This window comes from Asterias rubens, chromosome 8, assembly GCF_902459465.1.
Source record: "Asterias rubens chromosome 8, eAstRub1.3, whole genome shotgun sequence".
Classification (NCBI taxonomy): domain Eukaryota; kingdom Metazoa; phylum Echinodermata; class Asteroidea; order Forcipulatida; family Asteriidae; genus Asterias; species Asterias rubens.
The window spans coordinates 5,394,211-5,417,844 of NC_047069.1; the positions used below are offsets into that span (position 1 = coordinate 5,394,211).

General features: G+C 39.9%; 3 protein-coding genes across 3 annotated transcripts in view; 1 reads left to right on the forward strand and 2 right to left on the reverse strand.

Moving 5' to 3' along the window:
• The window catches only part of LOC117293718 (adhesion G-protein coupled receptor G7-like), a 40,150-nt gene extending 36,567 nt beyond the window's left edge, over positions 1-3,583 (reverse strand). Inside the window, exons 1-2 of the mRNA XM_033776140.1 lie at positions 3,368-3,583; positions 923-1,003 (exon numbers count right to left, since the gene is read on the reverse strand). Of these exons, the coding sequence (XP_033632031.1) occupies positions 923-1,003; positions 3,368-3,449 (163 nt within the window). The 5' untranslated portion in view covers positions 3,450-3,583. The remainder of the gene's footprint in view (positions 1-922; positions 1,004-3,367) is intronic.
• A 3,968-nt stretch (positions 3,584-7,551) lies between these two features.
• Positions 7,552-23,634, reverse strand: part of LOC117293354 — a 28,230-nt gene continuing 12,147 nt past the window's right edge. Inside the window, exons 2-4 of the mRNA XM_033775646.1 lie at positions 10,395-11,857; positions 8,564-10,234; positions 7,552-8,435 (exon numbers count right to left, since the gene is read on the reverse strand). Coding sequence (XP_033631537.1) covers positions 7,994-8,435; positions 8,564-10,234; positions 10,395-11,857 — 3,576 coding nt within the window. The 3' untranslated portion in view covers positions 7,552-7,993. The remainder of the gene's footprint in view (positions 8,436-8,563; positions 10,235-10,394; positions 11,858-23,634) is intronic.
• On the forward strand, positions 14,632-18,793 carry LOC117293353. Its single transcript, XM_033775645.1, has 3 exons — positions 14,632-16,134; positions 16,277-17,947; positions 18,076-18,793. Exons 1-3 carry the CDS (start codon positions 14,648-14,650, stop codon positions 18,539-18,541), a joined length of 3,624 nt encoding a protein of 1,207 aa, XP_033631536.1. The 5' UTR covers positions 14,632-14,647; the 3' UTR covers positions 18,542-18,793.

The following is a 23,634-nucleotide window of genomic DNA, read 5'->3' on the forward strand; positions in this document are numbered from 1 at the left end:
TAATATCAATAGCAAACCGTAAAGGGTTGAACAATAGACGTTAAAGAAAAAACATGCTACAAACTTCAAACTTCTCGATGGCACAGGCCTACAGACAAAGTGAACTGCAAGTTGTGAATCGTTTTTTTTTTTACATGAGGCCGACAAGGAAATTGGAAAACGCATCTGACAGAAAAAGTCCCAGTTCGGTATCATTTAGCTGGAACTCTGAATATGTTTTTATTTTGTTGGAGGTTTTCCTTGTTAGTATGGTAGTGTTCAGTTTTGGTCAATACTGTCATTACATTGCCTTTATATTTGTGTCAGTTCAATGTTTCATGTTTTGTTTAACTTATTAAAGTAGTGTTCTATACCATAATATGTTATCTTCTTTTTTATTGCAAAATTAAAACTTTTATTTTCAATATATTTACATACATGCCATTTGTTGGCGAAATCTAGGAGTATACAACGCTTTGATGACAGGTTTTTGTTTTTTACTTTTGCCTTACACACTGAACGGCTCCTTTAAAACAAACAAAATAAATCAGTGTGTATTCTTTAGACATGTGACATTTGAAAGTCATCAAACGGCAATGAAACAAATTTTGTTTTTATTTGTACATTAATTTCTAAAACTCTGCCTTCAACTTTCTCGACGATTTGACCGATAGACTTTTCATGTGAGATAATATAAACAACAACATGTTTTCCTTTAAAAACCCCGCTTTAAATGCATTTCAGGCAAAGATTCACATGTTAATGGAAAAACAAATGATAACAATAATAATTTTAATGTAAGCACTTATATAGCGCCCCACAAAGATTGGAGCGCTTTACAATTTACATACAAACAAACAATGCGATGACAAAGATACAAAAAACAGTACAAAAACAAAATGGCCGGATTAAACAAATAAATAAATGATAATGTTATATTTACCACATTCCGAGTCGTTACTTCCAAAGCAGTCTTCGCATGTGTCACCAAGTCCAGTGCAGGACATATCACACCCACATTCATCTGAAAAAATATTAATGTATGTTGCTGTTTTTTTAAAAAGGGCTTTGTAAGGACACTGGACACTATTGGTAATTGTCAAAGACTAGTCTTCTCACTTGGTGTATCTCAACATATGCACAAAATAACAAACCTGTGAAAATTTGAGCTCAATTGGTCGTCAAAGTTACGAGATAATAATGAAAGAAAAAACACCCTTGTCACACGAAGTTGTGTGCTTTCAGATGCTTGATTTCGAGACCTCAAATTCTAAATCTGAGGTCTCGAAATCAAATTCGTGGAAAATTACTTCTTTCGCGAAAACTACTTCACTTCAGAGGGAGCCGTTTCTCACAATGTTTTATACTATCAACAGCTCCCCATCACTAGTCACCGAGTAAGGTTTTATGCTAATAATTATTTTGAGTAATTACCAATAGTGTCCACTGTCTTTACGAACTTGTAAACATAAAGTAAGCGCTGACTTTAAACTGAAGAATTTGTGGCCAGTTTGAATTAAATACTTGGCGGCCCCCTTTGAAAGGGAAAAAAAAATGTGAAAAAAAAAAAAACAGAAAAAAAGGCCCTCATCCTCGTCTTATTGGAAAAACCAATTATTGGACAATCAGTGTTTTCTTTACTTGGCATCAAGTTTGTATTTTATTTCATTTATTTATTCAAACGTTATAGGCACTGGATACTACTGGAAATTACTCAAATTAATTGGTAGCATAACAACTTACTTGTATAGTACCAGAAATAGAGAGCTGTTGGTAATATAAAACATTGTGAGAAACGGCTGTCTCTGAAGAAACATAGTTTTTGAGAAAAAGTTAATTTCTAAAAGGCTTCATTTTTTAGTCATCTGAAAGCATAAAAATATTTTCACACGTTAGTTATTTTATGCTTAATGTTGGGATGCACTAAGTGAGAAGAAGACTGGGTTTGCAATAATTAAACGTGTCCAGTGACGATAAAGAGTAAAGATACTGCATGCAAACGATTTCACTAAACACTAAGATCCTATCTCGTCCTAACTTGGTTCGCATCCAAACGTCTTTGTATACGGAACTTCACTCTTTCCAAGCCCTGAGATTAAAGGCAGTAGACACTATTGGTAATTACTAAAACAAAATTGTTGGCATAAAAACTTACTTGATAATAAGTAATGGGGAGAGGTTGATTGAATAAAACATTGTGAGAAACGGCTCCCACTGAAGTGACGTACATTAGTTTTTGAGAAAGAAGCAATTTTCCACGTATTTGATTTCGAGACCTCAGATTTAGAACTTGTGGTCTCGAAATCAAGCATCAGAAAGCACACAACTTCGTATGACAAGGGTGTTTTTTCTTTCATTATAATCTCGCAACTTCGATGACCGATTGAGCTGATTTTTAAGGTTTGTTATTTTCTCCATAATTATATTGAGATACAGCAAGTGAGAAGACTGGTCTTTGACAATTACCAATCCTTAGTTAGGAAGAGTTTGGTGAAATCGACGGCTGGACACCTTTGGTAATTGTCAAAGACCATCTAAACATGTGCACAAAATAACAAACCTGTAAAAATATGGAGTACTGGTCATCAAAGCTGCAAAAAAAATAATAGAAAAAAAACCCAGCCCTGTCACACGGTGCTTTCATTGCTTGCTTGTGACTGGTATTTAGCTGTTGTTTTTTCTTAGGCAAGGAGTTTTGTTGCTTTAAGTCAAACAATCACGCAATCTTCAAAATAGCTTCTTGGTCCCAACTAGATAGTAACAGTTGGTTTGATTTGCTTTTATTTCATAATTGGGCCAAGGTCACAAGCCATAAAGTTTACATTGCTGCAAGTGGTGCCTTTTGCTTGTTTTCTTAATAATAACATTTTCAATTCTTGTCTGCTGTTTTGTTGTATTGTCACACCATTTTTGAGAAAAATTAATTCAATTTCAATGTGCAATTTTCAATGTGTAAATTCAGGGGGAGTGGCTTAACTATTCCACATATTTGTTTATATTTTTTTAATAACCAATTTGCCTCCTATTTAATTTCAAGTTTTAAATTTATGTAAAATTGTTGTAATTCAGCCTTTGTGCTGCGACGACAGTTTTTTAATAAACCATTTGGATAACTTTCCGTATGGCGCCACCAGTTTTTCACTCATTTTTACAAAAAGGGATATGTCAATCAGGTAAATTAGATACTATATTATTTTATTTCGATTGAAAAAGTGGTGGCGCCATACAGAAACTTTTCCAACCATTTTATCTATCTATCCATCATCTATCTACTATTTGCTCAGCAAATACTTGCTGCTGAGTTGTAGTTTCTGCTTTAGTTTTATAAAATTGGGTCCTGCTGTTTCTAACAGGCAGCAAGAACTATATACACAGACGAACAACTTACCTTGATTTGCCTGTCCTAGGTTTATGAATCCACACACCAGAAGTGTCCCAACCAAAATGAGTGGCCGAACAGATACAGCCATTGTAGCTTCTCGATGGATCCAGTTGCTACTGTTCCTTCTACTTCAGATGAAACAGACCTGCAAGACAGCCTACAAAAGGAGGAAGTTATGAGATAATGTTGTTTCATAGAGCTACATGTAGGGTTGTTTACAGCCACCTTACACATTTCCCATACAGTACATTTTCCACATCAACTTCTATAGAAATCGGTTGACTGAGCTTCCACTAAGGTTTATTGTGTAGGATCGCCCATTACAATAGCCTGGCACTACTGGAGGTGGCAGAAAGGGGAAAACCCTTACAAGTAGTTCTATAAGTAGCTACTCTTCTCCAAGGCAATACAAATGCCAAGGTTGTCCAACATCCAATATCCAAGGTATACGTTTTCTGTACAAACTTACGGGAATGTCCAATATCCAATATTATCGAAATAGCGATATTCACTGTACAAATTCAATGTAAATGTCCACTAGAGTGTTTATATTAAAGGCAGGGGACACTATTGGTAATTGTCAAAATCCAGTCTTCTAACCTGGTGTATCTCAACATATGCATAAAATAACATACCTGTGAAAATTTGAGCTCGATCGGTTGTCGGAGTTGCGAGATAACTATGAAAGAAAAAACATCATTGTCACACGAAGTTGTGTGCTTTCAGATGCTTGATTTCGAGACCTCAAGTTTTGTTTGTGAAAGCAAACGGGCAATTCCAAGCAAACATGGACATGACACCAACAAATAAAATTTGTTTCACAACTTTCTTTCCACTTAAAAGTTATAGCTAACATATGAAAGGAAACAGACATTAACTTTTTGTACACACTCTGTACCATTTTGTACAAATTCAGCTCATGTTTGCACAAGCTGTGAACGGACCCTAAAAAGTGAGCACATTAAGGTGGTTTCTTCAAAGTTAAATATTTCCCCCCACAAGGATTCTTCCAGCAAAACTTTAACAATTGTGAATAGCAGCAGGTACAACTTTTTACGTGTTTCTCATTTGAGCAATATGTGAGTGTACTTGTGGGAGCTTCAACAGGGTGCAATGCGACTGACCGAGAGATGAACTTATTTCAATTGCAAGAAAAGTCCACTGACTATCTTCATGGCATTTCAAAATATGCTTCTACCCTTATTACCAAGTCTGAAATGAGTAAAGAAATCAACACTCTAGTTGGTATATTTTTATAACGAGTCATCAAAAAGTGTAATGCGACTAACCGGTAATGCGACTGACCATGCAATGTAATGCGACTGACCAATTTTTTATTCAAGAGAAGGACGCTAAGAGGTCAGCAAAGCTGGATATCTTGGTTATGACTTACTAGAGGACAATATTACATGAATTAAGAGATCTGGGGCTCTGCAGATGCCACTCATGCCCTACCCACAGTGGCCACTATTGGTAATTACTCAAAATAATTACATGTATTAGCATAAAACCTTACTTGGTAACGAGTAATGGAGAGCTGTTGACAGTATAAAACACTGTGAAACGGCTCCCTCTGAAGTGATGTAGTTTTCGAGAAAGAAGCACACAACTTCGTGTGACAAGGGTGTTTTTTCTTATTATCTCGCAACTTCGACGACCAATTGAGCTCAATTTTTCACAGGTTTGTTATTTTCTGTATATGTTGAGATACACCAAGTGAGAAGTCTTGTCTTTGTCAATTACCAATAGTGTTCAGTGTCTTTAACTCTTTCTGAAATTGACCCTGGACATGTTTGGTAATTGTCAAAGACCAGTATTCTCACTTGCATGTATCCCAACATGCATAAAAGAACAAATCTGTGAAAATGTGGGCTCAATGGTCATCGAATTTGCAAAAATCGATGAATACAAAGACCCCTTTTTGCGTTGCTTTTGTGTGTGTGCTTTCAGATGCATACTAAAAGGCTTCAGGCCTGAATTTGGTGTTTTATTTGAGTGAGAAATTGACTCTTTCTCAAAAACTACATTACTTCAGAGGGAGCCGTTTTTCACAATGAGTTTCAACAGCTCTCCATTTCAACAGCTCTCGTCAAGTACGTATTTATTCTAACAATTATTTTGAAGGGAATCAATGTGTGGTGAAGAGGTTTTCAACTAGGGGTTTAAACCCAACGAAGCCAGGGGTGGATTTCACAAAGAGTTAGGACTAGTCTTATCTCGAGTTAGGACCAGTTACTCGTCCTAACTTAGGACTATCCATGCAATTTGTATATCTCCTAGGACTAGTCCTAACTAGGACTAACTCTTTGTGAAATCGACCCCTGGTTCTTGATAATTTTACCGAGACAAAGTCGAGAATTATCAAGAACCAGGCCTCGGCGGGTTTAAACCACTAGTTGAAAACCGATTCAACACACTTTGATTCACATTCATAAAAACCTTGTTCGGTCAAAAAAAATCAACACTTTGGTAAAAAAGTTAAATAAATGCAAAAATTTTAATTGTTCAGCTATGAAATGGTAAGGCCCTCGGCCCGATCTTATAACTCCTTATAAGGGAATGCTCTCGACCAATAGGAATGAAGAAAGCACAGGTGCAAGCTCGCGTGTCACGCCCATGTTTTTAACATTTTTTTACTGGTCATAAACAAAGGTTTATACACACCCACGTGACGCGCTCTCCACCAATAGGAATAGTGAAACTGTCTGAGGTATTTATGAATGCTCAATCTCATTCATGGTGAATTATCTATTCGATGAAGGAATCAACCATGATTTTCGAGGACACGAGAATAACATTGATACAAGAAAGAAGGTAAACGTCATTTGCACGAGTGAAGTCCTGTTATTCATTTTTATAGTTGATTCGAAAACGAAACTGTTACAGATTTTTCCATGAAATAATGCTGAAACATTCACGCAGTGTAGCACCAACATGTGCGCTTAGACTGGGCCTCCGCAAGGATAAACGAAAATCGAAGTGTGACGTCAGATGTTCAGACTAGGGTGCACTACAATAGACAAAAAGTTATGTGCCAAACTATTTACGGTTTAATACTTCAAAAGAGACACATGAGTGCAATTTAGGAAGGGTTGTAGCATGGTTGTAAGATTTTACAAAATGCACCTTGTGTGAAAGGACAATAATTGGAGTGTCTAGGGTCCCTTGTCAAATCTTGTCCAACATTGGTACATTTTGTCGGAGGTCCGGACCTACGACAAAACCTTACACTAGTGGAAGTTTTGACCAAGGACATGGGCTACATCATTGTTGAAAGTCGACGTAGGTACCTGAAAAACATGCTGAACCTAGAGGAGCATATGCCAAACAGGAAAAAATTTGGGTAAGTTTGAACTTTGATGGCATGTTTTTAGCGTGTGCCTAGCGTCATGATTTTTTGTTGGCATGGCATGCATGCGATTCACCGTGCAGGGTAAATCCGACTGGACCATCTGCACAGCAGCCACAGTGCGTGCAGTCTGCCCATCCAGTGGACCGTAGTGATGTACCTATAGGCATCATACCGATCAGGTACCAGACGTAGTGTACATGGCAAGAAGTACACATTTTCTCTTCAAATATCGCGCCTCGATTGACGTCACAAACAGCACCCTCTCGGGTCGGGGCCTACTCTTAAATATGTAAATAAGATAAGAACTAATTGTTTAGAACCTAATTTAACTGTTTATTCTCATTCCACTCATCAAAACACATATGTTAGTGACAAAGCTTTAATTTAACAAAGTACCACTCCAGTGTTAGTACTATATACCCGTTAAAAGAACTACAGCATCATCATTGACTTCTAATAGCCGTTAAAACCTAATTGTCCTTTTAAAAAAACTACTTTAAACAAAATAATTATAACAAAAACTAGCAAGGAGGAACTAAAACAAAAAACTAAGTCAGACTTGAGTAAAACAAAAATGCGTTGATTAAAGGGATACTTAGGATTTGAAACTTTGCATGGTGGAAATAAGATATAGAAGAGTTTGCGGTAACACCATGTAATAACAAAGCTTTAATTTAACAAAGTACCACTCAAGTGTTAGTACTATATACCTGTAGTTCTTTTAACGGGTATATAGTACTAACACTGGAGTGGTACTTTGTTAAATTAAAGCTTTGTTATTACATGGTGTTACCGCAAACTCTTCTATATCTTATTTCCAAAAATTATTGTCCTTTCACACGAGGTGTTCATTTATAGATTGTTATTACATGGTGTTACCGCAAACTCTTCTATATAAAGGGATACTGTCAGCAAGATAATAGTCTGCTTATTTATTGTAGGGCATGGTAAAAAAACATGCAATCTTACCCTTACACGTCGGTTTTGAAAAGGAATGAAACTCTTTAATTTTGTTGGCGGTGTTTGTTCTTTGGGTATTTGGCAAAAACTCCAACCGACTAGCTTGCTCAAATTTGAAAAGAAATCTCAAGATAAGTTGTCAAAAAAATAAATATATAATAATTATTTGATTGGTTTACAAAAAGGTTGGAGACTTGAAGTGTTTATGAATACTTGGCATTGGCTATAATATGAGAGTTTATTAGTGTGGTGCACTCTCAAGTCCCTAATGAGCAAGTCCATGGTGCGCCCTCTAACGGTGACTTATACATAAACTGAACTTAAAATAATCTCCGTTCATCTGAATTATCATAGTTATCCATTTGATACACAGTCTTTGATTGCTTTTCGTATTGGGCCGAACGGGTCTTATAAGCCACACAACCACCAAGGAAAAGAACAGACAAAATCAAACTTCCTATTAATGCCCCCACAAGAACTTCAATCAGGAAAGTTGCTTCATCTTGGGTCAAGTTCAACCCGATACCCTTCCCAACAAGACAGGGCTCTGTTGGATCGGTGGTGTCTGGGTAGTTGGTCGGCTTGGCTGAGGGCGACAGCATTGTGATAGACGGTAGTAGGTTGGACCAGAACTGCACAAGGTGGGGCCAATCGTAATCCCAACCAGATTGAACTTCAGGACAGCCAGTCAGAGACATAAAGGCGAGGTTCTCTCTGTCAAAACGTGGCCACTCAACTCCAGAGCGAGATACGCCTGGTTTCCTATAAAGAAATAGGGAGCTAACCATTAGCAATGAACTTGGAAAGAACCTAGCCCAACCGTAACAACCAAATGCGTGTCCGTGGTCATTTTCAACACCAGAAAAGAGTCCACCTCTAAATAAACTTACCCATTGTGAATGAAGTTCTTACACAAGGTCATCATCTCTAAGCTCATCTGTTTGTCCTGGAGTCGGTAGGTGAGCTTGTATTCATCCACGTGGGAGCTGTAAGGATCTCCAAACAGGAACTGAAGATCGTCAGCAAAAGCAGGTCCTGCTTGTGGGGGAAGGTAGCTGTAATAGTGGGAACTTGGTTTGTGATCGAACAAATAAAGAAAAACTTCTTTTCCCAAAGCAGCATGAAGCTCAGCTGCTTCCAATGTGGGTGACACAGTCAACATATCTTGCATAAACTGCCTGACACTCCCTCTTGTAAGACACTCGTCCTCCATGCCTTTCCATCCAAGATACTCCGTGGAGAAAGCTATGGCAGCCTTCTCAGGGTTATTGAATGAAGCTCGACTAACGACTGCAATGATGCCTTCAGCTTCCTCTTGAGTTGGACAGAAACTTACGTTGCTGAAAAAGAGTGGGAATGAAATTGCAGAGACTTCATCCTGGGTCATTCCTATGATCAAATCTACATTGTTGATTGTTCCTGATTTCAACAATGCCCTTGGATCATCAGTCAGAATATTACCGTCGATTATTGGTCGGAATGGGATTTCAAATGGGGAGTACCTGCTGCTCCCTGCAACATCCAGAGCAGGTTTCTCACGCAGGCATTTGATCATTACCTCATTGCTATCGATTGGACAGTCCACACTTCTGGCAAGGATTCTAGCTTGCTCGATTGGACTCGGTTGGACAGGATTCGAAAGAGGACGCACAAGACCAGAGGCGCTCATAAGTACAGCTTGCTGAAACAGCCCCTCTACCTTCTCTGACATGACGAGTAAGTGTGCAATAACTGACCCAGATCCATGACCAATCACAGTGATGTGGTGAGAATCACCTCCGAAACTGCCTATATACTTACTGACCCATTTGAGAGAAGCCAACGCGTCATGCAATCCATAGTTACCAGGAGCTTCTTCATCTTCAGTACTCAAGAATCCCAATGCTCCAAGACGATGGTTGATGACAACTACGACAGCTTCTATGTTAGATGACAGAGGTACAGCATCATAAACAGATGACGCACCGACAGTTCCTCCTCCAGGATGGATGAAAATGACGACTGGTAAGGAAGAGTTGTTGGCAACAAGTGGAGCGTAGATGTTGAGAGTTAGACAGTCTTCACTGACTTCCGTCAATCCAGCGCGAACCATCCAGGGATCTAGTGGGATGTCTTGAGGGCAGGCAGGGGGTAGTTTATCAGGGAATCCAAGTGGTTCATCTCCCCATGGTCCAGTTTCTTGTGGAGCCCGGTATCGTAAATCCCCAATGGGGGGTTTGGCATACGGTATTCCTAGAAACTCGACTACCTCTTCACCACCCACCGCCTCGTCTGCGATCCGAATGGCACCAATAACGGACCCTAATACATCACCATCTTTACTTGTAATCACTACAGTTTTATCGACGGTCGTTTTGGAGTTTCCTCCTCTAACCGGGACTTCAGTTGAACAGGTCTCTGAATAGATTGATTCTGCTATTGTAGGGACGTAGTCTCTCCAAAAGGCCACTTTATCTGCCTTGAGGTGTTGCCCAGTTGTGATGTTTGGTTCTAGGATGAGATAAGTCTCGTTCTCAGCGTTAAACTTCGGCCACTCAGGTAGACCGGCCCCATTTGGATTTCTGAAATAATAAGGGACACCAACGATTTACTACCGAGCCTACTTTCAAAGTTCAATGTTTAGGTAAGAAATAAATGTTTTATAGAGAAAGTTACAAAAACACTGTGTCTAGAAATACAGGTAGTATGGAAAATAAAGCACATACATATTAATTTACGTACCCATTATGAGCAAAGTCCGCCCAGTATTGTACTGACTGTTGTGCCAGCATCATCGCCTCTGAGCTTGATGTAAGAAGGACTTGTGCATACCCAAACATGTAGAATATGTCAAGACCATGGGGTGCGCCCGAAATCAGATCAAGGAATTCTGCTGAAATTAGAAACTCCTTTCCAACGTCGTATGTGAAATAATAAAAGTACGTATTGGTATTCTCAGCGGATTCAACGTGACGGTGGAGAAAGTTGACACTTGGTATATCAAAATACAGATCCCCACCAACATCAATAGCTTTCAGAACATTCTGTCTTGGGTCGTCCAACTTGTCTGCTCCGTAATAAAACGTCAGAAGTGCATTTGTGACGTCTTCTGGGTTGCTGCATGCACAGGTGTACGTTGTTATTAGCAGAATGGCTGCTTTGAGTTCCTCGGTTGTTAGACTTCTCTGATGAAGTGAAATTACACTTCCGTCCTGGCTATTCACGCCCATCAGAAGATCATATTGTCCTACTTGTGATAGAGACGTCAGGTAGTTGATGTTTGGTAAGAAGTCTCCGTCTATAACAGCACCCGCAATGATGAAGCTGGAATTATTTTGCAGAGTCTGCATGTCAAACTCTCTCAGACAGTTGATTAAGTGTCGGGTAGTACTTCCATAAGGAAGGTTACAACCAAGCACTTCACCTAGATTCCATGCTTGATACCTAGCAACATCTGTTGGTGTTATTATACCAGGAAAGGCTGCTCCACTTTGAGCAATAACGCGCTGGAACAGAGTCCGGTCATTCAGAGGTGAAGCCATTTGGTAGGTTACACTCCAACCTCCAGCAGATTCACCAAAGATAGTAACCTTGTTTGGATCACCACCTAAGTTTGCGATGTTATTTTTCACCCACTGAATGGCGAGTCTTTGATCCCAAAGTCCGTAATTACCAGGGGCTGAATCGTCTCCTGTACTGAGGAATCCAAAGAGTCCAAGTCTGTAGTTGATGGTGACTACAATAACCTTCCCTTGTAGAGCCAAGATGGTACCGTCATACAGCGATCCTTGTCCGTTAACGAAGCCGCCACCATGGATGTACACCATAACTGGGAGTGGCCCCATGATGTCCATATCATTATCAGGTATATACATGTTTAAAGTCAAGCAGTCCTCGTCAATATCTCTATTGGGGAGAAACTGGTCAAGTGCTTCACTAAAAGTTACGAAGAACTGTGGACAACTTGGCCCAAACATCGTAGCGTTGAGAATCCCATCCCAGGCTGCTTTGGGAACCGGCTTGGCAAAGCGCAGTGGCCCAATCGGTGGTTCAGCGTAAGGTATTCCACTATAACGGGTTAGTGGAGGGAAACCAAAGCTAGAGATTTTCTCGCCCATGATCTGCCCTAGACTAGTATTCGTAACAACTGTCTGTCCAACAACATGTTGCCAGCAAAGGACTCCAACCAATAAAGACAACATCATCTGCAAAATAAACGCATACATCTTGCGGATAAAACGAGAAACATGAGAGTAGTCACACACAATGGTCAACCACTATTGCTGCATTTAACTTGTGGTCTATTTCAAGCGCTGAAATTGTCGGACTTTATAACAAAACATTATTAGTACAAAAAAAGTTACTCTATGAGTGTCTGTCAGGCATAAACCTACTTAAGCGTGTCAAATACTGTGCTCACCTCCTTGGTATTGAAAAGAGGTCATAATTCATTCAGCATTCAGGGACAAATAATTTGACGTATTACAACCGAACAAATGCTCTATTGAAGCCTCTTAAGTTGACAAGGCTAGTTCAGTATTATTAAGGTCACAGTATTAGACTACGGTTAAAGACCCTGGACACTATTGTTAATTGTCAAAGACCAGTCTTCTCACAACATATGCATAAAATAACAAACCTGTAAGAATTTGAGCTCAAATGGTCATCAAAGTTAAAAGATAAAAGTGAAAGAAAAAACACCCTCGTTTACGCACGTTTCGTGCGTCGTGACATGTGTTAAATGAATCCGTTATTTTCGATATCGAGAATTGATAATTGTTTTAATGTTTTCTCAAAAAGTAAAGCATTCCATGGAATAATATTTCAAGGGAAGTCTTTCACCTTTTGTAAACCCTGTAAATTATTTGTACATCTGTGAACTTTTAATATTTGTTCTGTGCAGAAAGTGTCCAATGGCTTTAAGTGCACTCAACATACGTGTGGTGGTGAGCCTTCACATACAACTTTCTGATGTTTTCAAAAGAGAACGCGGGTGGCCAATTTCGGGCACCGAGCAAAACAAACTTTTCAGGGGGCAGAAAAGTAGAAAATTAAAAAGTCAAAGTTGTTCGATTTGATTTCCGTCCGCCAACAAAAAGAGGAAAAGTAAAAACTGCTTTCCTGATCCCAGAAAAGCAGTAAAATTGAAAACCGTTTTCAAAAAAACATTCAAATCTACTTGCAGAATAGCTGAATTTTTAAGAAGAAAATAAATTCATTAAAAAAAACAATGTTAAATCTAAATATTTCTGTGAAGGAGTAATATTAGTCAAGCTTGGGCCGCAATCTGTGTTTTAAAATACACTGTACACAAATTAAAGTACTCAACTAATGCCGAACATTTGGCTGGATCAGGATAGACCCATAAAACAACAGAACATCAGATGGCATTGGAGAACAACGAAAAAGCCATTGGTTCAAAACTGTCACCGACAACACGATTAAGAAAAGTGACGTTAGCGTATTAAAATAGCAACTGATCTACTGATCTCTTTGAAGGCAGTGGACACTGTTGGTTATTACTCAAAATATTTGTTAGCATAAAACCTTACTTGGATACGAGTAATGGGGAGCTGTTGATAGTATAAAACATTCCGAGAAACGGTTCCCTCTGAAGTAAGGTAGTTTTTCGAGAGAGAAGTAATTTTCCAAGAATTTGATTTCAAGACCTCAGATTTTGAATTTGAGGTCTCTAAATAAACCATCTAAAAGCAGACAATTTCGTGTGACATAGGTGTTTTTTCTTTCATTATTATCTCGCAACTTCGACGACCAGTTGAGCTCAAATTTTCACACTCACAGGTTTGTTATTTTATGCATATGTTGAAATACACCAAGTGAGAAGGCTGGTCTTTGACAATTACCAATAGTCTTTAAAGTGAATCAATCATATCAATCATGCGGGTGTTTATTTCTACAAGGTTGTTTGAACTCCAAAATGCTTTGTTATGGAATTGTGCTCCGGATGGGTTAGATGAAGGACATGCACGATTCGCACTATAGTGTTTGCAGCAAGTCATGTTGATCAGTCACCTTGATATAAAATGCCACATAAAAATAAAAACATGTTTGAGAGGCCGTCTCTTCTTTCATTCTTGTTTTTACGAGAAACATAACCCAAACATTTTAAACCGTCTGAGGGTTGTTTGTTTTAAAAAGGGCAAAATAATTGTCTTCAAAGTTTGTTCGTGAAGCCATTTATATATACATTTTAAAATAATAATAATATTAAAAATAATAATTCCTCCTTCCTTTTTTTCAAAAAGGGAGGACGCCAAACAAGTTTTTTTTATTTGTCCTTATATGTGGCTTGACTTCAGAACTTTTAAAGGGAATGGTACATTTGAACATTAGTTTACAAATATTGATAATAAAATGTATGGAAATAATTGAGTTTGTTTATGATTAGATGGGCTTTTTATATTGACACCTTGTCCAATCTGTTGTCAAAATAAATTGCCAATCATGCATTTTGTTTTTCACAAAAGTTAAGTCGACTTACTAAACAAGAATCGCTAAAAATAACAGTCCCAAATGTTTGAGAATTTATTTTTAATATCAAATACATTCTGGTTGGATGACACTGCACTACAATTGCAAAGGTCATGGGTACGAGTTCCACCACTAATATTCCTGTGATTTTGTTCACAGAGTAGGCTACTAAGTGCTAACACACATCGGTGAATTTTTGTAAAACCAAAATCAATGTTTCTTATCCTGATGCAAATTTAACATCTATCAAATACAGATTCAACCGACAACATAAATATTTACTGGTTATGTTGAATTCCTAATCTATTTTCAGAAATTAGATTGTTATTTTCATGGCCACTATATCCGGAAAAATTTTGACCTTACTTCGGATAAAGTCACCACTACACATATGCAAAACGGATACACCACTTCCTTTTAAAAACAGTTTCAGTAAACTGAAAACAACTCACGGAAGGTGTGCCTTTCCGAAGATTTCTGCTTCAAACAGAAATTCTGTAAAAATGGGTTGCGTGTATTTCAAAATGGCTTTGCTTTTCTTTGCTTTTTTTGGTGGTTTCCTCGGCTGCACCGATGGACAGACAGTTATTACAAACACGAGTCTAGGGCAGATCATGGGTGAGAAAATCTCTAGCTTTGGTTTCCCTCCACTAACCCGTTACAATGGAATACCTTACGCTGAACCACCGATTGGGCCACTGCGCTTTGCCAAGCCGGTTCCTAAAGCTGCCTGGGACGGGATTCTCAACGCTACGATGTTTGGACCAAGTTGTCCACAGTTCTTTGTCACTTTTAGTGCAGCATTTGACCAGTTTCTCCCCAATAGAGATATTGACGAGGATTGCTTGACTTTAAACATGTATATACCTGATAATGATATGGACATCATGGGGCCACTCCCAGTTATGGTGTTCATCCATGGTGGCGGCTTCGTAAACGGACAAGGATCGCTGTATGACGGTACCATCTTAGCTCTACAAGGGAAGGTTATTGTAGTCACCATCAACTACAGACTTGGACTCTTTGGATTCCTCAGTACAGGAGACGATTCAGCCCCTGGTAATTACGGACTTTGGGATCAAAGACTCGCCATTCAGTGGGTGAAAAATAACATCGCAAACTTTGGTGGTGATCCAAACAAGATTACTATATTTGGTGAATCTGCTGGAGGTTGGAGTGTAACCTACCAAATGGCTTCACCTCTGAATGACCGGACTCTGTTCCAGCGCGTTATTGCTCAAAGTGGAGCAGCCTTTCCTGGTATAATAACACCAACAGATGTTGCTAGGTATCAAGCATGGAATCTAGGTGAAGTGCTTGGTTGTAACCTTCCTTATGGAAGTACTACCCAAGACTTAATCAACTGTCTGAGGGAGTTTGACATGCAGACTCTGCAAAATAATTCCAGCTTCATCATTGCGGGTGCTGTTATAGACGGAGACTTCTTACCAAACATCAACTACCTGACGTCTCTATCACAAGTAGGACAATATGATCTTCTGATGGGCGTGAATAGCCAGGACGGAACTGTAATTTCACTTCGTCAGAGAAGTCTAACAACCGAGGAACTCAAAGCAGCCATTCTGCTAATAACAACGTACACGTGTGCATGTAGCAACCCAGAAGACATCACAAATGCACTTCTGACGTTTTATTACGGAGCAGACAAGTTGGACGACCCAAGACAGAATGTTCTGAAAGCTATTGATGTTGGTGGGGATCTGTATTTTGATATACCAAGTGTCAATTTTCTCCACCGTCACGTTGAATCCGCTGAGAATACCAATACGTACTTTTATTATTTCACATACGATGTTGGAAAGGAGCTTCTAATTTCACCAGAATTCATTGATCTGATCTCGGGTGCACCCCATGGTCTTGACATACTCTACGTCTTTGGGTATGCACAAGTCCTTCTTACATCGAGCTCAGAGGCGGTGATGCTGGCACAACAGTCAGTACAATACTGGGCGGACTTTGCTCATAATGGGTACGTAAATTAATATGTATGTGCTTTATTTTCCATACTACCTGTGTTTCTAGACACAGTGTTTTTGTAACTTTCTCTATAAAACATTTGTTTCGTGAAAGTAGGCTTGGTAGTAAATCGTTGGTGTCCCTTATTATTTCAGAGATCCAAATGGGGCCGGTCTACCTGAGTGGCCGAAGTTTGACGCTGCGAACGAGACTTATCTCATTCTAGAACCAAACATCACAACTGGGCAACACCTCAAGGCAGATAAAGTGGCCTTTTGGAGAGACTACGTCCCTACAATAGCAGAATCAATCTATTCAGAGACCTGTTCGACTGAAGTCCCGGTTAGAGGAGGAAACTCCAAAACATCCGTCAATAAAACTGTAGTGATTACAAGTAAAGATGGTGATGTATTAGGGTCCGTTATTGGTGCCATTCGGATCGCAGACGAGGCTGTGGGCGGTAAAGAGGTAGTCAAGTTTCTAGGAATACCGTATGCGAAACCCCCGATTGGGGATTTACGATACCGGGCTCCGCAAGACACTGGACCATGGGGAGATGAACCACTTGGAATCCCTGATAAACTACCCCTTGCCTGCCCTCAAGACATCCCACAAGATCCCTGGATGGTTCGCGCTGGATTGACGGAAGTCAGTGAAGACTGTCTAACTCTCAACATCTACGCTCCACTAGTTGCCAACAACTCTTCCTTACCAGTCGTCATTTTCATCCATCCTGGAGGAGGAACTGTCGGTGCGTCATCTGTTTATGATGCTGTACCTCTGTCATCTAACATAGAAGCTGTCGTAGTTGTCATCAACCATCGTCTTGGAGCATTGGGATTCTTGAGTACTGAAGATGAAGAAGCTCCTGGTAACTATGGATTGCATGACGCGTTGGCTTCTCTCAAATGGGTCAGCAAATATATAGGCAGTTTCGGAGGTGATTCTCACCACATCACTGTGATTGGTCATGGATCTGGGTCAGTTATTGCACACTTACTCGTCATGTCAGAGAAGGCACAAGGGCTGTTTCAGCAAGCTGTACTAATGAGCGCCTCTGGTCTCGTGCGTCCTCTTTCGAATCCTGTCCAACCGAGTCCAATCGAGCAAGCTAGAATCCTTGCCAGAAGTGTGGACTGTCCAATCGATAGCAATGAGGTAATGATCAAATGCCTGCGTGAGAAACCTGCTCTGGATGTTGCAGGGAGCAGCAGGTACTCCCCATTTGAAATCCCATTCCGACCAATAATCGACGGTAATATTCTGACTGATGATCCAAGGGCATTGTTGAAATCAGGAACAATCAACAATGTAGATTTGATCATCGGAATGACCCAGGATGAAGTTTCTGCAATTTCATTCCCACTCTTTTTCAGCAACGTAAGTTTCTGTCCAACTCAAGAGGAAGCTGAAGGCATCATTGCAGTCGTTAGTCGAGCTTCTTTCAATAATCCTGAGAAGGCTGCCTTAGCGTTTACCACGGAGTATCTTAGCCGGAAAGGAATGGAGGACGAGTGTCTTACAAGAGGTAGTGTCAGGCAGTTTATGCAAGATATGTTGACTGTGTCACCCACATTGGAAGCAGCTGAGCTTCATGCTGCTATGGGTAATGACGTATTTCTTTATTCTTTCGATCACGAACCAAGCTCTCACTATTACAGCTTCCTTCCCCCACAAGCAGGACCTGCTTTTGGTGATGATCTTCAGTTCCTGTTTGGAGATCCTTACAGCTCCCACGTTGATGAATACAAGCTCACCTACCGACTCCAGGATAAGCAGATGACCTTAGAGATGATGACCTTGTGGAAGAACTTCATTCACGATGGGTAAGTTGATTAAGTGGTGGACATTATACTGATGTTGAAAATGATCGCAAACATGCATTTGGTTATGCTCTTTATAATTGGGCTTTTTCCAAGTTAGCACTAATGGTGAGCTCCTTATTTCTTTACAGGAAACCAGGCGTGTCTCGTTCTGGAGTTGAGTGGCCACGATTCAACAGAGAGGACCTCGCCTTTATGTCTCTGAAAGACTGTCCCGAAGTTCAATCTGGTCAGGATTACGATTGGCCCCACCTTGTGCAGTTCTGGTCCAACCTGCTTCCATCTGTCACAATGTTGTCACCCTCAGCCAAGGCAACCGAGACTCAACCAACCGATTCCCCAGACACCACCAAGCCAACCACGGAGCCATGTCTTGTAGGAAATGCTCTTGGGTTAAACTTAACCCCAGAAGATGCCACTGCTCTTATCCAAGTACTCATAGGGTTGGTTGTAGTGGCTTTGATCTTGAATGTCTTATTATTAATTGGTTGTTTGGTGTACAGGGTACGTGCTGCCCGTTCTGAATGTAGAGAGGATGACGAAGGGACTGGGGTTAGGTTAAATTTCTTTGAACAACCTGATAAAGATTTTCTTTGAACAAACTATACATACACCAAAAAAACGCTAAGTATGCATCGGGGAAAAGGAATAGTACTTGTTTTGTTTACACCAATGTGTATGAGAGGGTTCGGGTACCTTTTCACATTGTGAGTTGTGTTACAAAAAGTACCTTAACCCTTCAAGCCCTGTATATACTGTGTAGAATAGAATAAAATAGATTTAGCCAATGATTAAAGACACTGGACACATTTGGTAATTGTCAAAGACCAGTCTTCTCACTTAGTGTATCTCAACAAATGCACAAAATAACAAACCTGTGAAAATTTGAGCTCAATCGGTCGTCGAAGTTGCGAGATAATAATGAAAGAAAAAAACACCCTTGTCACACGAAGTTGTGTGCTTTCAGATGCTTGATTTCATACCTCAAATTCTAAATCAGAGGTCTCGAATTCAAATTAATGGAAAATTACTTCTCTCTCGAAAACTACGCCACTTCAGTGGGAGCTGTTTCTCACAATGTTTTTTACTATCAACCTCTCCCCATTAATCGTTACCAAGTGAGGTTTTATGCTAATAATTATTTTGAGTAATTACCAATAGTGTCCACTGCCTGTAAAAAAAACATCACAGAAACTTGAAGTATTGGTCCCATATATAGCATATCAAGTGTATATAAAGCATACACAGTAAATTGTCTAAGAGTTTTGTAAACCAATCCACAGACTTGTTACTCGGGTGGGATTCGAACCCAAGGCCTCTGCTCTTATCTCAAGAGCAAAAGTCGTACCACTTTAGACAACTGAGATCGCCCTGTCGGAATCCTACACTCTAGAAGCGATTACCGTACCATTTTAAAACATAAGTTTGCAGGGTAACTAATATTGTTTTATGGACCGATGTCTTTCCAGCCTCCTGGGGAAAAATACCAAAATTATTTAAGGATAATGAAAACCTGGTTTAATTTTCCAGTTAGTTTGGACCCGGGGTCAGTTTATGTGTTGATGGGGTTCACATGAGTTCATTCCAACCCGGGTTCGGGTCATTTAGGTGTTTAAGATTGAATACTCAGTACTTTCCCAGAGTCCTGTAAAAAAAAATCCACATGCTTTTTGTTCGGCTGAGATTCGAACCCACGACTTCTGCTTATCTGCACAAGATTTCGGTTCAATTTGAATTGTTATACTAACTCAGTAACAAACTGTGAAGTTTGATTGGTCGAGAACCAATCTTGTGCCGTGCAACAAATACGCTTGTTATACCCCTGTACAAATGTGAAGTTTGATTGGTCGAGAACCAATCATGTGACGCGCAACAAAAACGCATGTTACATGGCTCGACGGTCCGGGTAACATGAAAAGTGATGTACACCGGTGTACATCACCTTGATCATTCCCAGCGTTGGTCGATTTCCAGAGCTGTGTACGAAACAACCACGGGTTCGAGGGAACTGTTTCTTGTTCGTCTGCTTATTAAATAATGTTTGAAGATGACAACAGAACTTCGGGAAGAGGAATAACAAAACCATTGCTGCATGCTGTGACTGGGGTCCATGGGTTTTGTACACCCTCGAGGGGAAATGGCACCCTCGGGTTCCATTTCCCCTCACGGGTGTGCAACAATTGTATGGCTGAGTGATGTTCACCGGTGTATATTACCTTGATCGTTCCCACCGTTGGTCAATTTCCAGTGCTTAGTATGAAACAACCGCGGGTTTCAGGGAATAGTGAACAATTTATTTAAACTATGTTATAATGTTTAAGGATGACAACAGAACTTCGAGAAGAGGAATAATAATGTTACCAAGGTATAACAAAACAATTATTGCACGTTGGACTGGGGTCCCTCGGGTGTACAAAACGCCATGGGCCCCGTCACAGCGTGCCACAATTGTATAATGTTGGTTCATCCATGTCTGATTGTAAAACATCAAGTATTAAGTATTATGGATACTTTTTCAAAATGTCCATAGATTTACATTAAACTTACAGGGTTTGAAGATAATGATAGTGGAAAGCTTCCCTTCAAATCTTACTTACTGAGGTGCTGTAGTTTTTGAGAAATGAGTAAAACAATGTTATGAAAATACGTTTGTAAATGATTAAAATAATTTTCATGACATTGTTTTACTCATTTCCCAAAAACTACAGCACCTCAGCTGTAGTATTAATTTCAGGGCAGCTTTCTACTACCATTATCTTCAAACTGTGTAAGTGGGCATTTTGTCCTACAAAAGTCACATAGACCCTTTAAAAGTCAAATTACATAATACTTTATGTTATAAGCAATGAAAGAGTATTATATAAATTTAGAAACTTCGTAAAAACTTTCAGGATAAAGCGCAAATATTGTTGTAAGCATTCCCCTTTCACAGATAATAATTGGACTATTAAAATCTAATAATTGTGTCCCTTTCAATGTGTTGGATTATGGTTGATTCGTAATAAATGCAGGGAGAACGGAAATAACAAAAGAATGCTCCACAAGGATGCATTTTTGATAATGTGTACGTAGGTATTGTCCAATACAAAAAGTAACACTTGTCAGAAGTTCTTTGAAAAAACTTTTGAAGAACTGTTTTTCCACCACAATGACAGAAAAAAAAGGATCTTTTACATTTTTTTTAATGGAAGTTCGTCCCGAACATGACTTTAAGACTTTGGAAACTATTGTTAATTGTCAAAGACCAGTCTTCTCAATTTGAACTCAATTGGTTGTCGAAGTTGCGAAGCAATAATCAAACTTAAGCAAAAAAAACCTTTCCCCGAAATTGTGTGATTTCAGATGCATGATTTCTTGACCTCAAATTCTAGTTTCAAGGTAACAAAATCAAATTCGTGGAAAATTACTTCTTTCTTGAAAACTACGTTACTTCAGAGCAAGCCGTTTCTCACAATGTTTTAAACGATCAATCAACCTCTCCCCATTACTCGTCACCAAGAAAGGTTTTATGCTAATAAATATTTTGAGTAATTACCAATAGTGTCCACTGCCTTTAAAGCTACTCTTGGAATGGGGCTATTATTGAATGTGCAAATGACAGGGGAGCTGAAGGTAGGAATTGATATTCCTCTTAAAACAGTCTATAAGTATTGTAGGAAGGGGAGAAAAATGCACCAGGCAAGGAGTTCCACAGAGATGCAGTACGTGGAACAATAGACAATGTTGTTCCTTGCTCTATGGTGGAACAAAGCTGTTGAAATGGCTCTTTTCTCTAATTCTCAGTAAATCAAGAGTGTATGGGTGAGAACATAGTGAGAAGAAGCAGAAAGTTTGGTTTCACAATCAAATATTCTCATAGGAAAAACTAGGTCGGACACACTGGTGGCACATTTACTACGGAAGTATTGCTGTTATATTCTCGTTGCAATAAACTTGGGCCCAGTTTCATTAGGTCTGTAAGCACAAAAACTTGCTCAGCAGAGAAAAATTTGCTTAACAGAAACAGGTTATGATTCAAATTTACATTAAGTTTGTTGTGACTGGTGCCCCACTAAATTTGTGCTGAGCAATTAAATTTGTCAAGCAGTATCTGCTTGGGCCCAATTTGATCTTCTTAAGCACAAAAGTAGCTAAGCAGCTCAAATTATGCTTACCAAAATAAGCTTACCAATCGAACTTCCATGTTTCATATACAATTTATGACTGGTATTGCTTATTTATGCTTAGTAAACAATTTTTTAACAATATTTTCTGCTAAAGCAGCTAGCTCCATGAAATTTGGCCCAGTATACTTCAAGGCCTATCTGTGTTGTGACACACAGAGCTTTTTGATTTATGGGCAGCTCAACACACAACATTGTCATGCCAAGGATAGTTCTAAGGACTATTACCTAACCGATGAATCAGCTGTGTTTGCTATACACTGGTTAATTCTTCTCATATAAACAAGTGTGAATGGCTAGGTATTTCTGTCGCAAATAAGATGTCAGCAACTTTGAATGGGAGCTGCGATTATATTGTTAAGGTGCTATCGTTACACCATTACTTGCAAGGACAGTTTGTTTCTTCTTTCTGAAGGCTGTAGACACTGATGTATGGTGCATGAGGAAACGACTTGGTGCTAAAAACACAGAGAGGTAGAAAATACACTTGTTGACCTCATGGGTTTATTACGCACAATAATGTTTACTTCAAGTGCCCATTATTGTTTGCATGTATCATATTTATGAGCGTCGATGTAAAAGCTGTCACCAAACACGCCTCCCAGTATAAGGATATTGTTTGTCATGCAACCATATGAGGTCAGCAACTTATGCGGTGAGGGTGTGTAGTCTTCATTGTGGACTGTCTTTAGTTGTCTGACGAATGATCGGGACAATATGAAAATCACACACGGCATTTTACTTTGCCTCGTCGGTGCTTTCGGACATGTCAAAGCCGAGCCGGTTGTGAACACCACAACGGGGGCAGTCCGTGGGCGTGTCGTGCTGCCACCACCAGGCCTGCCGGCGACAGTTCCCGGTGCTCAGTTTGGTACGGTCAGCCAATTCCTTGGTGTGCCGTACGCCGAGGCTCCTACCGGGGCCCTTCGCTTCGCCAAACCGGTCCCGAAGATCCCTTGGAGTGGAGTTCGGGATGCTCAGGTCTATGGAGCGGGTTGCCCACAGGATGCAAACGGCATTACTGAAGACTGCTTATTTTTGAATATCTTCATACCAGATAGTGCAGTCAATACTTCTGATCATGTACCAGTCATGGTTTGGATCCATGGCGGTTCGTTCGTAAGGGGACAGGGATCACTATACGATGCTACCATTCTCTCTCTGCTAGGTGAAGTGGTAGTCGTTACCATCAACTACCGGCTAGGAATACTTGGGTTTCTCAGCACTGCTGATGACCGCATGCCTGGAAACTACGGCCTTTGGGATCAGAAGTTGGCTTTACATTGGGTGAAAGACAACATTGGGAGCTTTGGAGGTGACCCAGATCAGATCACCATATTTGGTGAGTCGGCAGGCAGTTTCAGTGTCACCTACCAAATGCTGACTCCCCTGAACAACTTTAATCTCTTCCGACGTGCCATCGCTTCGAGCGGGGTGGCAGCGGCGGGTCTTTTACTCACATACGACGGGGAGCAACTTCGCAAGCAAACCTCCCAAATCGCAGCAGCACTCGGATGTCACAACACA